The 12,591-nt window shown below is 33.6% G+C and overlaps 1 protein-coding gene across 7 annotated transcripts in view; it reads left to right on the forward strand.

The window, feature by feature from the left end:
- The window catches only part of ctrip (E3 ubiquitin-protein ligase ctrip), an 817,513-nt gene that overhangs the window by 200,440 nt on the left and 604,482 nt on the right, over window positions 1-12,591 (forward strand). For all 7 annotated transcript variants that reach the window (XM_090413730.1, XM_090413731.1, XM_090413729.1 and 4 more), the window contains exon 5: window positions 11,259-11,793. In XM_090413730.1, coding sequence (XP_090269856.1) covers window positions 11,259-11,793 — 535 coding nt within the window. The remainder of the gene's footprint in view (window positions 1-11,258; window positions 11,794-12,591) is intronic.

Here is a 12,591-nt window from a genome sequence, read left to right on the forward strand (position 1 = left end):
GATAGGAACTTTTGATATCCTTTCTTCTTTTCCTTCACTGCCTCTTTAACTTCCTGTGTCCACCATGGAGTTCTAATTTTTCTATCTTTGCAGACAACTTCACCACATACCTCTCTAGCTGAATCAATCAATGTTTTCTTCAAGGCTTGCGACTGAATCTTCAAGTTTTGATTCCTGTTCTCAAACTCTTTCATTTTTTCTTCAATAATCTTTGTGTATTTTAATCTACAGTTCACATCTGAGAGCTGCTCAACTTTTATTTGCTTTAAAACTTTCTTACATGTTATTCTTTTCAATATGAAATTCAATTTTATCCTGCTCAAGACTAAATAGTGATCACTTCTAATTTCAAATCCTCTGTACACTCTGGTGTCCTGCACCAGGGAGAAAACATCACTATCAACAATAACATAGTCATTGAGACTTTTCTTATTCCTTGCCTCTTCTCTCGATGTGAATTTGTGCACATTTTTTTGTTGGAACATAGTGTTAGTAATAACCAATCCATGTCCTGAGAAGCAATCCAACAGATATTTGCCATTATTATTAGCTTTGCTCTTTTCTCCAAATTTTCCCAAAATATTTTTGTATGTCTGACAATCATTTCCTACTCTGCTATTTAATCCCCAACAAGGACCAACTTTTCCTTTTTCGTTGCTTCAGTTGCTTTTTCTAAAGCCTGAAAAAATTCCTCCACTTCTACCTTAGTAGAACCTTCTGTGGCACCATATGCACAAATAAGTCTCATATTTTAAATGACTGATACCGAATATTTATAATATTTTCTACAGAGTAAAAATGAATGTTCAGAATATATATATATGTATATATATATATATAACACTTTTGCCATCATATACACACTAATATACCTCATAGCAATCAAGGTCCATCTTTATTGGACTCTTACCCACTACAGTTGACTCTTGCTATAGCAAGTCTGTAGGTGAAACAGTTTGTTATATTGAATAGTTTCTACAGAAAATTTCTTTTAGCATAACATTGTACCTATCGGGCATTAATTGGGATTTTTCCATAGTTGGTTATAGTGAGTGAGCGTGTAGCAGTTTTATCATAACCATTGACTGTGTAATAACACTATAAAATTATTACCCATTCCTCCTTGGTTTGGCTTGTTTCCTTCAAAGGAATTTGAGCAAAATCACCAAAAGATGTCTTTCTAGTTTGTTGAAATGCCAATTAGACCTACTGGGTGGTAGATGGACTTTTTTATGAAGTGAAACATTGTCACATTGCTTATTGGAATCTGAAGTAGTTGATGCCATGTTCAGTTTCCATAGCAAGGATTTTGGCTTCTGGCTTCTATTTCTGTCCTCTTCTTACATGTGTTGGTGATGCCATTCATATGTATACCAGACATAATGTAGAGATTCAGAACCTCCCCTTTGATGGTATAGCCATAACTGGCTGTTAAATGATGCATGAAACCAAATCTGCTAATGCATCAGGAAGCTGATCAATCTGCTGAGTTATAATCTTGTTGCCAGCTACACTATCACATTATGCAGAGGTAGACAATATGTTGAGCACTTGAAAGTGCTCGAAATGGCATTATTGCTATCACTTTTATCTTATTCCTTTGTAGTACTCTTCTTTCCTCTATTACGTTTTTTTTTTTAACAACTTACAATACATTTTATCACCTCGATATTATTTTCTATGCTCATTCTTAAATCTTCTCAGGCTAACTCAGCTTTTCTGCATTTTTTGTCTCATCTAAGAGTATTTGCTGATATGCTAATCTCAAATGTCATTTCTTTACTTTGACTTCCTATGTTCATCTTGGAATCTTAATGGTTCTGTATCCTTCGTAGATAATGATTACTTTCGATTCATGCTTTTATAATACCAACAACTCTCACTAAATACAATTATAACAAATTTAAACTCCTTACTAAGCACCATAAAGGAAAGTTGCTATCGCAAAGTGTCGCTGTAATTCCTGTTTCTGCTAGTTCAGTGCTGTGAGTATATATTTCGAAACCATAGTTTACATCAGAAATTTAATTCTTTTCAGCTGCATGGAAATTTTTTCTTTTCAGTGTGATTTTTATTCTGGTGGTCATCACTTCCTATTTCAAATCCCATATACATTTATTGTAACCAGAATCAATCTGAAGATATCGCTATTAAAACTATAATTTTATCAGCAAGTGTGGGTGTTTGTGTGTTCAGTTTGTGTTCTCTTTATATGCATTTATGCACATTTATATTAGAAACAATGTTAGTAATTACTTGAATACATCTCGAGTAGATATCTAACAGTATTGATCATTGTTATGAACTCTGTCCTTTTGTGCAAATTTTTCCTAAGCAATACAGTTAGTCCTTGACTTGCAACCACTCAACTGAGAAAATATCTTTTCTCAACAATTGTTGTTGGTGAGGGCAAAAAAACTTTAAACTTTTGGAAGGAATGCAATATCATGCATTGTTCAAAAAATGTAGGTGAGGAATGGAGTGAGGTTACAGAAGAGTGAATATATATATATATATATATATTATATATTAATACATAAGGTTTGACAAAGACAAATCCTTATTAGAGACTGGTGACAAGACAGTGATACTAGCTTAAGCTTTGGAGTTGGAGATTGACGTTAAAGATGTAGAACAGATTTAAATATAGAGATGTAAGTGGATGACATAATGATAAACTTACAAAGTAACAGAATGACAGTTACATTATGAGAGAATTATTTAATGTTTGTAGTGTTTTTGATTAGGTTTCCCAGCCATTGTCAATACAGTTGAAAGGAGATAAACACAGTAAGAAAAACACTAAAAATTGTAAGTGCATGACAATATATGCTATCAGCCACAGAAGGTTAACTCCACCTAGTGAAGTTTATCTAAACTTACACAACAGGGCTAAACTAATCTGTTCAAATGACAATGACCTAACCACTGAACTAAATAACATCCTCAACAGTTTCTCAGCGAATGGCTACCCTTCACACCCAAAAAATATTGAAACCAGTAAACCACAACCCCTTCACAACAAGGATTACTCTAAATCCATCACCATTCCCTACATCCGAGGCACCTTGGAAAAAATTACCAAAATCTTAAAAAAAAAAAAAACAAACATGACTTGACCTCTTGTTACAGACCATATAGAAAATTGGCATCCCTTATCCGCTCTACTAAAGACCAACCACTTCCCCTAGACCTACCTGGTGTACACCAGGTCCTTTGCAGCTGTAAGCTGTCCTATTTTGGCCAAACAGGCAGGACAGCGAATATCAGAACACAAGGACTACATCCCTTTTCACCAGTATAGCCACTCTGGTCTTGCAGACCATGCTCTGGATACACGCCACAGAATATGGTGGAAGAAAGCCACAATAATACACCGTAGCAAGTTCAAATTTGAAAGACTTTTCATGGAATCAGCCTCAGCCCTAAGAAACATTCCAAACCTCAACAAATTTGGTTGCATGAGATTGCCCCAAATTTGGGAGACATACATCAGGAGACCTTCAGCCCATTGACCAAGAATACCTACATAACCTGCTAGGGAGCACCATCAGGACTTTTAGGAGAAACAATAGCTTCCCGCTTCGTCCTCATTTACTGTGTGTAGTGCACGTGTCTTTAAGTTCCTTTGAAGATGGCAACGTACTTTGCCGAAATATTGGAAATATATATATTAAAGTTTAATTTAATTTATGTTCTAGTGTACGTTGTGAATTCCTTAAGTTAATTAATAATCATGTATAATCAATGCATAAACCTCATGGAGATTCCATCGCGTGCAAGGCCCACCAATATGGTAAAATGAAGCTGAAGTTATCAAGACAACTGAATCGTCTGACCTTCCTTAAACACTGCCAGGATAATCAGGTAATCCCATATTGTGTGAAATTTAAGCACCATTTCTTTTCACAAAAGGCTGTCCGAATTTGTAACCGTGCCAGCTATGCTATGGGAACAAATTGCTGCCACACGCGTTTTCCTATCTGATACAAACAAAGCTATTCGGGCACTTGAAGAAGAGCTTTCTGACATGCTAAATCATGAGCTTTGATCAATTTTATATGAAGTCTCATGCACTGCGGCAGATAAAGAATTTGAGAAAATACGGGGTCGACATATCAAGAAATTTGAGAAATTAAAAAAGAACTCTACTGTGAATTCCTTAAGTTAATTAATAATTATGTATAATCAACGTATAAGTCTTTCTAAGAGAATTGTATTATCCTGTAAAAAAAAAAAAAAAAAAAAAAAAAAAAAAAAAAAAAAAAAAAAAAAAAATTGGTTAAAAAAGAATAAAGCAAATCTGCATGTTAGTATTTGCGAATGTTAATTGTTGATATTCTTGTGGTTCATATAGTGATTTCCAGTTTATGACATTTCAACTTATGATGAGATTGTTGGTCCAGAAATCCGTAAGTTGAGACTGACTGTATTTCTGTAGATCTGGGAGTCATTTCACTGTTTGGGTCTACTCTAACAGTGCTCCCCAAACTTATGGATGTAGGCCCCCCCCCCCCTTCGTAAAAATTAAAATATTTCACCCCCCCCCCATCGAAAAAAAATTGTCATACAGACATATATTATAATATTTATTGTATTTATATTCAAGATTTTGCATTTGTAAGCTTTTTTGTGCTTATTATCAATACCTCTGAAATGAAACTTGTATGAATAAGCATGTATTTACTAATATTTTTTAACTGCCGAAATATGCAAGAAGTAAAATTTGTGAACCAACACCAATGTGTGATTTTTTCCATTAAAAAAAAAAAAAAAAGAAAAACAAAAATTAATAAATAATAAAAATTAAATGAGTTTCTTTTAAGATTAAAAATAATCTACTTAGTCTTAAAACATTTTATATTTGTTTTCATTAATTCACGGCCCCCCTCAACATAACTTACGCCCCCAAGGGGGCAGCGGCCCACAGCCTGGGAAGCGCTGTTCTATAAGAACCAACATTTCCTTTTTCTTTAGTTCTGAGGATGTTGCAGCAATTATAATTTGGGTGGAAAGGTGCAGTTTAAATCTCATCTAGTTGTAATGAATCTTTATAATTATTTTTCAGCTAAAAGTGAGTTGGCAGGGTTTTCCTCAAGTTTGTTCTCTTGGAAAGCATCACATTAACAGTTATAATGTATTGCTTCATGATTTTACTTACTGGGTTGTAATTCCAACTAGCATTTTTTAAAAAAATTTTTTAATGTCCATTGCTGTTTCAAATGATTAAAAAAAATTTCTCGTTGTCATTCATTCTCATTTTAAAGTTTGCTCACATTTCTACCCTACCTCGCATTTAAGAAATTTATGTTTAGTGTGAAATACACTTATCTGCTCCCTCATTTTATAAATCATTTTATACTCATATGGAGATGAATCTTATCCATTTTTTATAATAATCAAATTCCTTATATGTATCTCAAGGAGTGTACATGCATATTTTGGTTATATTATTATTAGCTTCCTTTCAATTTTCTTCCAAATTAATCTGTTATTTGTCAGATCTTGCATTTTAGTATTCTAACACAAACTACATAAATACACCCAGATCTTAATCTTCCTTTGGGTCTTTTTCCTTTCATTCTGGCATTGTTACACTTTTTTTTTTTTTTGCTAACTTTTCATCTCTTTTCCTCTGTTTAAGCCAGTCTGGTTGGTCAAATAGTTAATGTACTTGCTTTTCAACCAATAGTGAGTTGCAACTTTGAATCTTCATAGGCATAGATGTGTGTGTCAAAGTCTTGAGGTATGAATTTCATCGCTTGCAAGACCCCACTTCCCAGCAATCACTTCACAGATTTCTCATAAGGCTGCACATTTCATATAGAATAAATTTTCTATTACAACTTTCAAGTGTTATTTATTTACAGAAAAAAAAAAAAAAAAGAGTAGCCAAAGTTATTATCTTCTCAAAGCAACTGAAAATCTGCAGCTGTAATGCATATAAAATAAAACTTTTGCTGAGTCAGTAATATCAGCAAACTCATCTAGAAAAATCGAATATCTTATCTTCATTTTGGCAAATATTTTGAAGCTCTTCAGTAACATTGCTAGCTATGTTGTCGTTCAGTTAGTTTTTCGTGAAATAGGAAGTAGTTTGTATTTATTAACTTTATCTGAATCTAGACATACTACAGAAATGCACTGTTTTATGATTTCCACATCACTATATGGCTTATCTTTTCTCCTGAGTATGTATGTTACTTACATACTCGGGTGAAAAGTCAAAGATAAAATGGTTTGTGATGCTGCAAGCATGCACACACACACTGCAAACTCTAATAACATGTTTTCTGATCATCAGCTGCAAATATATAAATGCTTCAGTTATATTTTCTCCTTAAAAATCAGGTTGCATACAGACAACAGTGAATATTTACAATGCTCATCAGCCTTATGGTACAGATAAGGACCAAAAATATGTAAAATTAGAAGGAGAAACATGAAAATCTATATTTATAGAAGCTTAAAAAAAAAAAAAAAGTCTAATCAAAGTGAATGTATCGCTTCAGTAATTTCATTACTTCATTCTAGCATTACATTCATCTTTCATCCTTTCATTACTCTTTCAGATGTAATGATAGTAATGAAATTACTTTCATTACACTTGAAATAATTGTTTTTGAGGCTTCATATCTATGTATTGATTTTCATGGTTCTTCTTTTAATTTTGCATATTTTTGGTCCTTATCTGTACCATAAGTACAGATAAGGATGATGAGCATTGCTTCTTTTCATTGTTGAAATCACAGTATCACAAACTATTTTATTTTGAACTGTAAGCATGTAGAATTGCAACTCTCATTCTTCATGAAATACTCTATTTTTCTCCTTAATTGTTCTTTTCTTCATATTTAACATTTGTGCTATCAAATAAAATTTTAAGAAGTAATAAAAAAATTAAACACGCTTCTAATCATTCAGCTTGTTATAAAACGACAATACATACAACAGCCCTGCAGTATAGCATCATATGTGCAAGATAAACCATTTTTTTCTAATTAAGCTGGAGTTTTACCGAGCAGTCATAGTGGCCTCTCGTGACAGATTAATATAATTTAATAGTGCTCTAATCATTGAACAATGGATAAGGATGAGATGCCAATGATGGAACAATGGATAGGTTGATAATAGCATTTGATTTTTTAATATTGTGCTTTAAAAATGTTTTTTTAAATGTAATTAATTAAAATACATGCCATTTGAGGATGTATAATTTGTAAATGATGAAGATACATAATTGACAAAATATGTCAATTATGCATAAAGTAAATTCTTTGGAACACTGTCTTGTATGCTACTTCTTTAGTGTTTGATTAATTTCTCACTTATTTCATAGAAACTGATTCAAATGGATCCTCATCATTAGAGCCTTGTTTTATTTATTTATCCATTTCCTAATTTACCATCTTCACAAAACCATTGTGCTAAATAGCTGAAATATTTTACTTGGTATATAGAATCTCAATTGAGAATAAAGTTGATATTTTTACATATTTTTGTAGTTTCTTTTTATTGCTGATTTTGTTACTAATTATGTTACAATAGTTATTCATTTTAAAGAGTCTTGAAGACTCAAACAGGATTTATTTAGGAGTATAACTTCTGTATAAAGTGATCTGCTGAACTGAATATTTCCAATTTTATCAGGATTATTGTCACTTTTCTTCATAATGAGTTCTATATAAATGACTAACAGTAGAGAAATCATGTACAGTACTGTTGTGTTACACCTGGTTTTGCATTCACATCATATTCTTTCATATTCTTCACGTCTAACTGCAGACTTAGAAATCAAATATAGTTATGTCCCATTTGTAGCATATAATTGGAGCATTTCAAACAGCTTTTCTCTTAATATCTTGTATGCATTTTCAGTTTCTACAAAACCTAAATACAAATTCTTGTTATATTCCTGTGATTTCTTCACCATTTGCTTTAAAGGAAAGAATATGACCCTGAGGAATCCTGGCACGAACCTAGCTTGTTCTTTCCAAAGTTCCTCTTCCACAATTTTTCTTAGCCTCTTAATTAAGAATGCAATGCATTCTTAAGAGGCATTAGCATTGCATTATGTATACTGGCATATGCATGTGTATACATATGCCAGTATACATAAGATAATTCTGCTATAATTTGCATTCAGTTTTATTTCCCTTTTTTAATATCTGGATTTTTACTCTAATGTAAAAATTTTATACCATCATATTTAGCACTTCTGATTGAATATGACTGGAATATTGGTAGCAGTTCTTCATGTGGCAGTGAGTTTGGAGTCTAACAAGATCAAATGCATAGTGAGGTGTTGTTACAGACTTAATTAATCAATTGCTAGTGACAAAGAAATGTATTACCAAGTAAAGATAATGGGTGCAAAACAAGCAATCATAATGGGGGACTTTAATTATCCAAACATTGATTGGGTTGTAGTGAAATTTCATGAGAAGAATGAAACTGAATTTATTGAGCTGTTGAGAGACAACTTCCTCAAGTAGCATGTGACAGAAAGAATCTGAGGTCAAAGAGTGTTAGATCTGATTATAGTGTCAGAGGGGAGTTTCATTTAGAGGTAACTATTCTGCCTTCAGTTGATGAGAGTGATCATGCAGTATTCACTTGGGAAGTGGCTAGGTTTAGCAATATTCTATTCAGAACAAGTTACATGCTTGAACTACAAATCAAAAAGTTATTACCAGCAGAGGAGTATGCTGGGTTCTGCACAATAGTATCAATTGTTGGGTGGGAAGGATTGACAGTGTATGGGGAAGTGTTTAAAAAATACTTATGATGCCATAACAGAATATGTCCCTAAATTTCAACGAATAAATAGCATAGGAGTGAAATTGATGTGTAATCTTATTAAGTAAGAGATTCATAAGAAAAAGATGTGGAAGGAATACTGTGTGCATATGGATGTCAGTTGTGAAAATTATTAGCAGCAGGCCAGAAGAGTCACAGCTGTTGTACGGAGAGTTGTCTGCGTGCAAAAAGAAACTGGCTCTGAAAGCTAAAGACAACCCAAAAGAATTTTGTGATTATACTGCAAGTAAAAGAGATAATGAATATGAAAGAACAATTCTACTGAATGCAGGTGATAGCAGGAGTGGTGCAAAGACATATATCCACCTGTTTGACCTATCAGTATCTCGAGTGGTGGTGAAGATTTTGGAAAAGTTGGTTAGAAATAGGTTGACAGAGAATCTCTACTTTGCTATGCATGGGTGTACTAAAAGAAAGTCATGTTTGAGTAACTTGTTCACATTCTATAATAATGTTACCATTGAGCTAGACAAGGGGAATGGATACACCATGATACTTTTGGGTTTTGCTAAGACAGAAGACAGCATGGAAGTCTGTTGCATGAATTGGAGAATATGGGATTGTATTATAAAATATCAGTATGAATAAGATGGCTGACTGACAGATACTAAAAAGTGATATATGGGAGATCTGGGGGTCTGCAAGATTTTATGTAACCAGTGTTATACCACGAAGATCAGTCATTTGTCCATTGTTATTCTATCTGTACATTAATGAGAAGGAATTGCAGGAGACACATCTATTTGCTGATATCACACTATCAAAGCTGACTGATATGCAGTACTTGCAGAATGATTTGAATAGGCTGGAATTGTGGACACATGAAAATAGCTGGCATTTCAATGGTAGTAAATGCAAAGTTGATCCTCTGAGCTCAGTCAGTATTGATGAAGCCCTTTGGTCGGAAAGACATGGGTTCAATTCCCATCAGTGACATGAGGAACCTTTATCTGGTCTCTTTCAACTAAAGGTGAGTTAGCCGATCTCATACGGAGATAGAGGTTTTTTGCTCCTGGAAATGGGTTTTTCATCCCTCAGAACACAAACCGGCATAGAACACATGCAATTTTACAGACAAGAATACTTGGAGGCATAGGGAATAACTGCCTTATCCTCATATTACAGTTAGGAAATCCAAGGATACTTGGAAGGCTTTGTGTGCTTAAGTGCCTGTTAAAGCCACTGATACGATAAATGCAAAGTTATGCGCTTTTGTGTGTTGAGAATATCCAATGTCGTATTATATTGGTGGGATTATATTAAAATAAACTGATCAGGCTAAGGAGGATTTTGGAGTTTTAGTTGATTTGAAGATTCAAAGGCCATATAGCAAAGATTGTAAATACAACCCAGAGGATGATTGCAGTACTGACATATGGACCATGACATGTAAAGAAAAGGAAGTCATTTTGCCTCTTAACTAGGCCTTCTTAAGACCTCTCTTGGACTATTGTGCACAGATCTAGTCTACTGGTTTCCATGGTGATTCTGATACAGTGGAGAGTGAGTGTGTGTGTGAAAAGGAGAGTGTTAAAAATGATAATAGGATTGTGTAATACTGATTATGAAGACAGATTTTCGTAGACTGCAGACACTAGCAAACAGGAGAAAGAGGGAGATATGATTGAAACTTACAAAGTTGTGAAAGGGTCATTCAGGATATCAGTAGATAGTTTTTCATTTTATGGAAAGTCGGGAAAGGTTGAGAATGAATGCCTTCAAGTGGTAAGAGCTAGATTTTTCTCTCATAGAGTGGTGCCTGATTGGAATGGATCACTATTGGATGTTGTATGTGTGCAAGTAATGTAAATGAATTAAAGAACAGGTATGACATTTGATGCAGGCAGGTTGTATGTGGCCTTCCTTGATGAGTCCCTTACTTCCTGGACATATCTCTTAATAATAATGTCATCCACTCTGTCTTTTTATGTTTCAGATGGTTTTTTATTTTGAGAATTTATCTCTATTTCTGATTGCATTTTTGTAACATTTTCTACCACTATTCTTTCACTGTTCATTTCACGGTTTGAACAACATGGAACAAAACGTTATTTTGTTCCCTTAATGTTACTAATATTTGTATGATAATAATTTGTAAACATCATTAAATGCTTGTCTACTGTAGCAGCCAAGTGTGAAAACAATTGACAGATCATATGCTGAAAACGCTTGGTGTTAAGAGATAGCAATTTCATATTTTAAAATGGCCTGGTTGGCCATTTGGATAACATACCTGTTTTCCAACCTACAGGTTGTGGGTTCGAATCTCACCTTGAGCATGGATGTTTGTAAAAGTCTGCTCTAGACAAGCTTGAGTCTCTTTGAGTTTATAAGGCTTATCTTGATTGTTAGAGAGAGAGAGAGAGAGAAAAAATTTTGAAATTGTTTCATTCATAAAACTTACTTTTTTTTTAAAATTTAGATTATTTTTCTTCTAGACGTGACAGATACATATCATCGTTCTAATACAAAGAGAAGTCCTTGTACCCAAGACATAGTTGAAACTGGAATTTCAATAGGGGGTCAAAACAGAGTCAAGAGTTATCCCCTTCCACGAGGTAATAGGAGAAGAGACAATAACACTAGTGTTAGTGAAGTACCATTTGTATCAAACTGTGAAAGACAAACATTAAGAACAGATCAAGAAGCAAGTGCCACCCTTCTTAAAAAGGACACTTTTTCTAGGACAGTTTTGCCAGTTTCCAAATTTGATACGATAGTCTCAGAAGAAGCTTCTTTGCCAAAATCTACTGTAACAAGTGCTCAACCAGAAAAAAACTGGCAACGTGACCATTCAAGGCGAGGAAGAGTGGACTTGAAAAATAGTGGTAATACCTCTAATATTGTAAATAGTGCTACGTGTAATTCTCAGAAATCTGTAGTGACAGAATCAGGAATAAATTCCAATAGTAACAATACAAGCAAGTCTAGCCGCAATAAGACTAGGACCACGGGGTCGTGTGCTAGTAGCCGGTGAGTATTTCTTTGTGCTTTAAATTCATTGAATATAAGATCTGATACACTTAGTTCAAATGTCCACTTAAACACTCTGTAAGGCTATTTTAATTTGTATAATTAGCAAAATTCTCTCTCAAAAGTGAAGTATAATCTTTGAAATATATACAGGGAATTAAACTAAACATTGTTTATTGGAGAATTTTGCATAAAATGTATTTTTATTGTTGTATTATGTTTAATCTGTTGGGTACAGCTGAAGAATTAATGTCCTTTTGTTGGAAAGATGTAAGTTTGAATCCTTTCTGGAGTCATATGATACTTTTATAACATAATTTCAGCTGAAGGTGAGCTAGCTAACAAAAACAGAAGACACCCATCAGTTTACATGATTAATGGTCTTACTTGCTGCTCTGTGATGTATATATTAAGAATCTGTTTTTTTGAAATGGCTTTACCACCACATCAAGAGTAGTAAGATTAATATTAGCATTTATTTCTTTTAATAATTTATTTATCTTTCCTTCTGCACTGAGATTATAAATTACAATGTGGAGCAATGTAGAGAAAAATAGTTTGCCTTCCTGCAAGTTAGGTGTTTTTTTTGGGAGGGAGGGTAAATGTCTTATGAAAGACAGTGGACTTGACACACTACAAACAGTTTTGTAACTCATTCATTGTGTCAGTTTATGAAGTATTGTTATGTAGACAGTAAGCAAACTTTGATAATTTCATAACATTAATGGAAATTAGGTCAGTATTATACATTTTATGGAACTAAATTGGTTCTTCAAATATCCATGTCAGTCTGGTTGG

Source organism: Typopeltis vanoorti, chromosome 24 (assembly GCF_054136105.1).
Source record: "Typopeltis vanoorti isolate ZY-2024b chromosome 24, IOZ_Tvanoo_1.0, whole genome shotgun sequence".
Classification (NCBI taxonomy): Eukaryota; Metazoa; Arthropoda; class Arachnida; order Uropygi; family Thelyphonidae; genus Typopeltis; species Typopeltis vanoorti.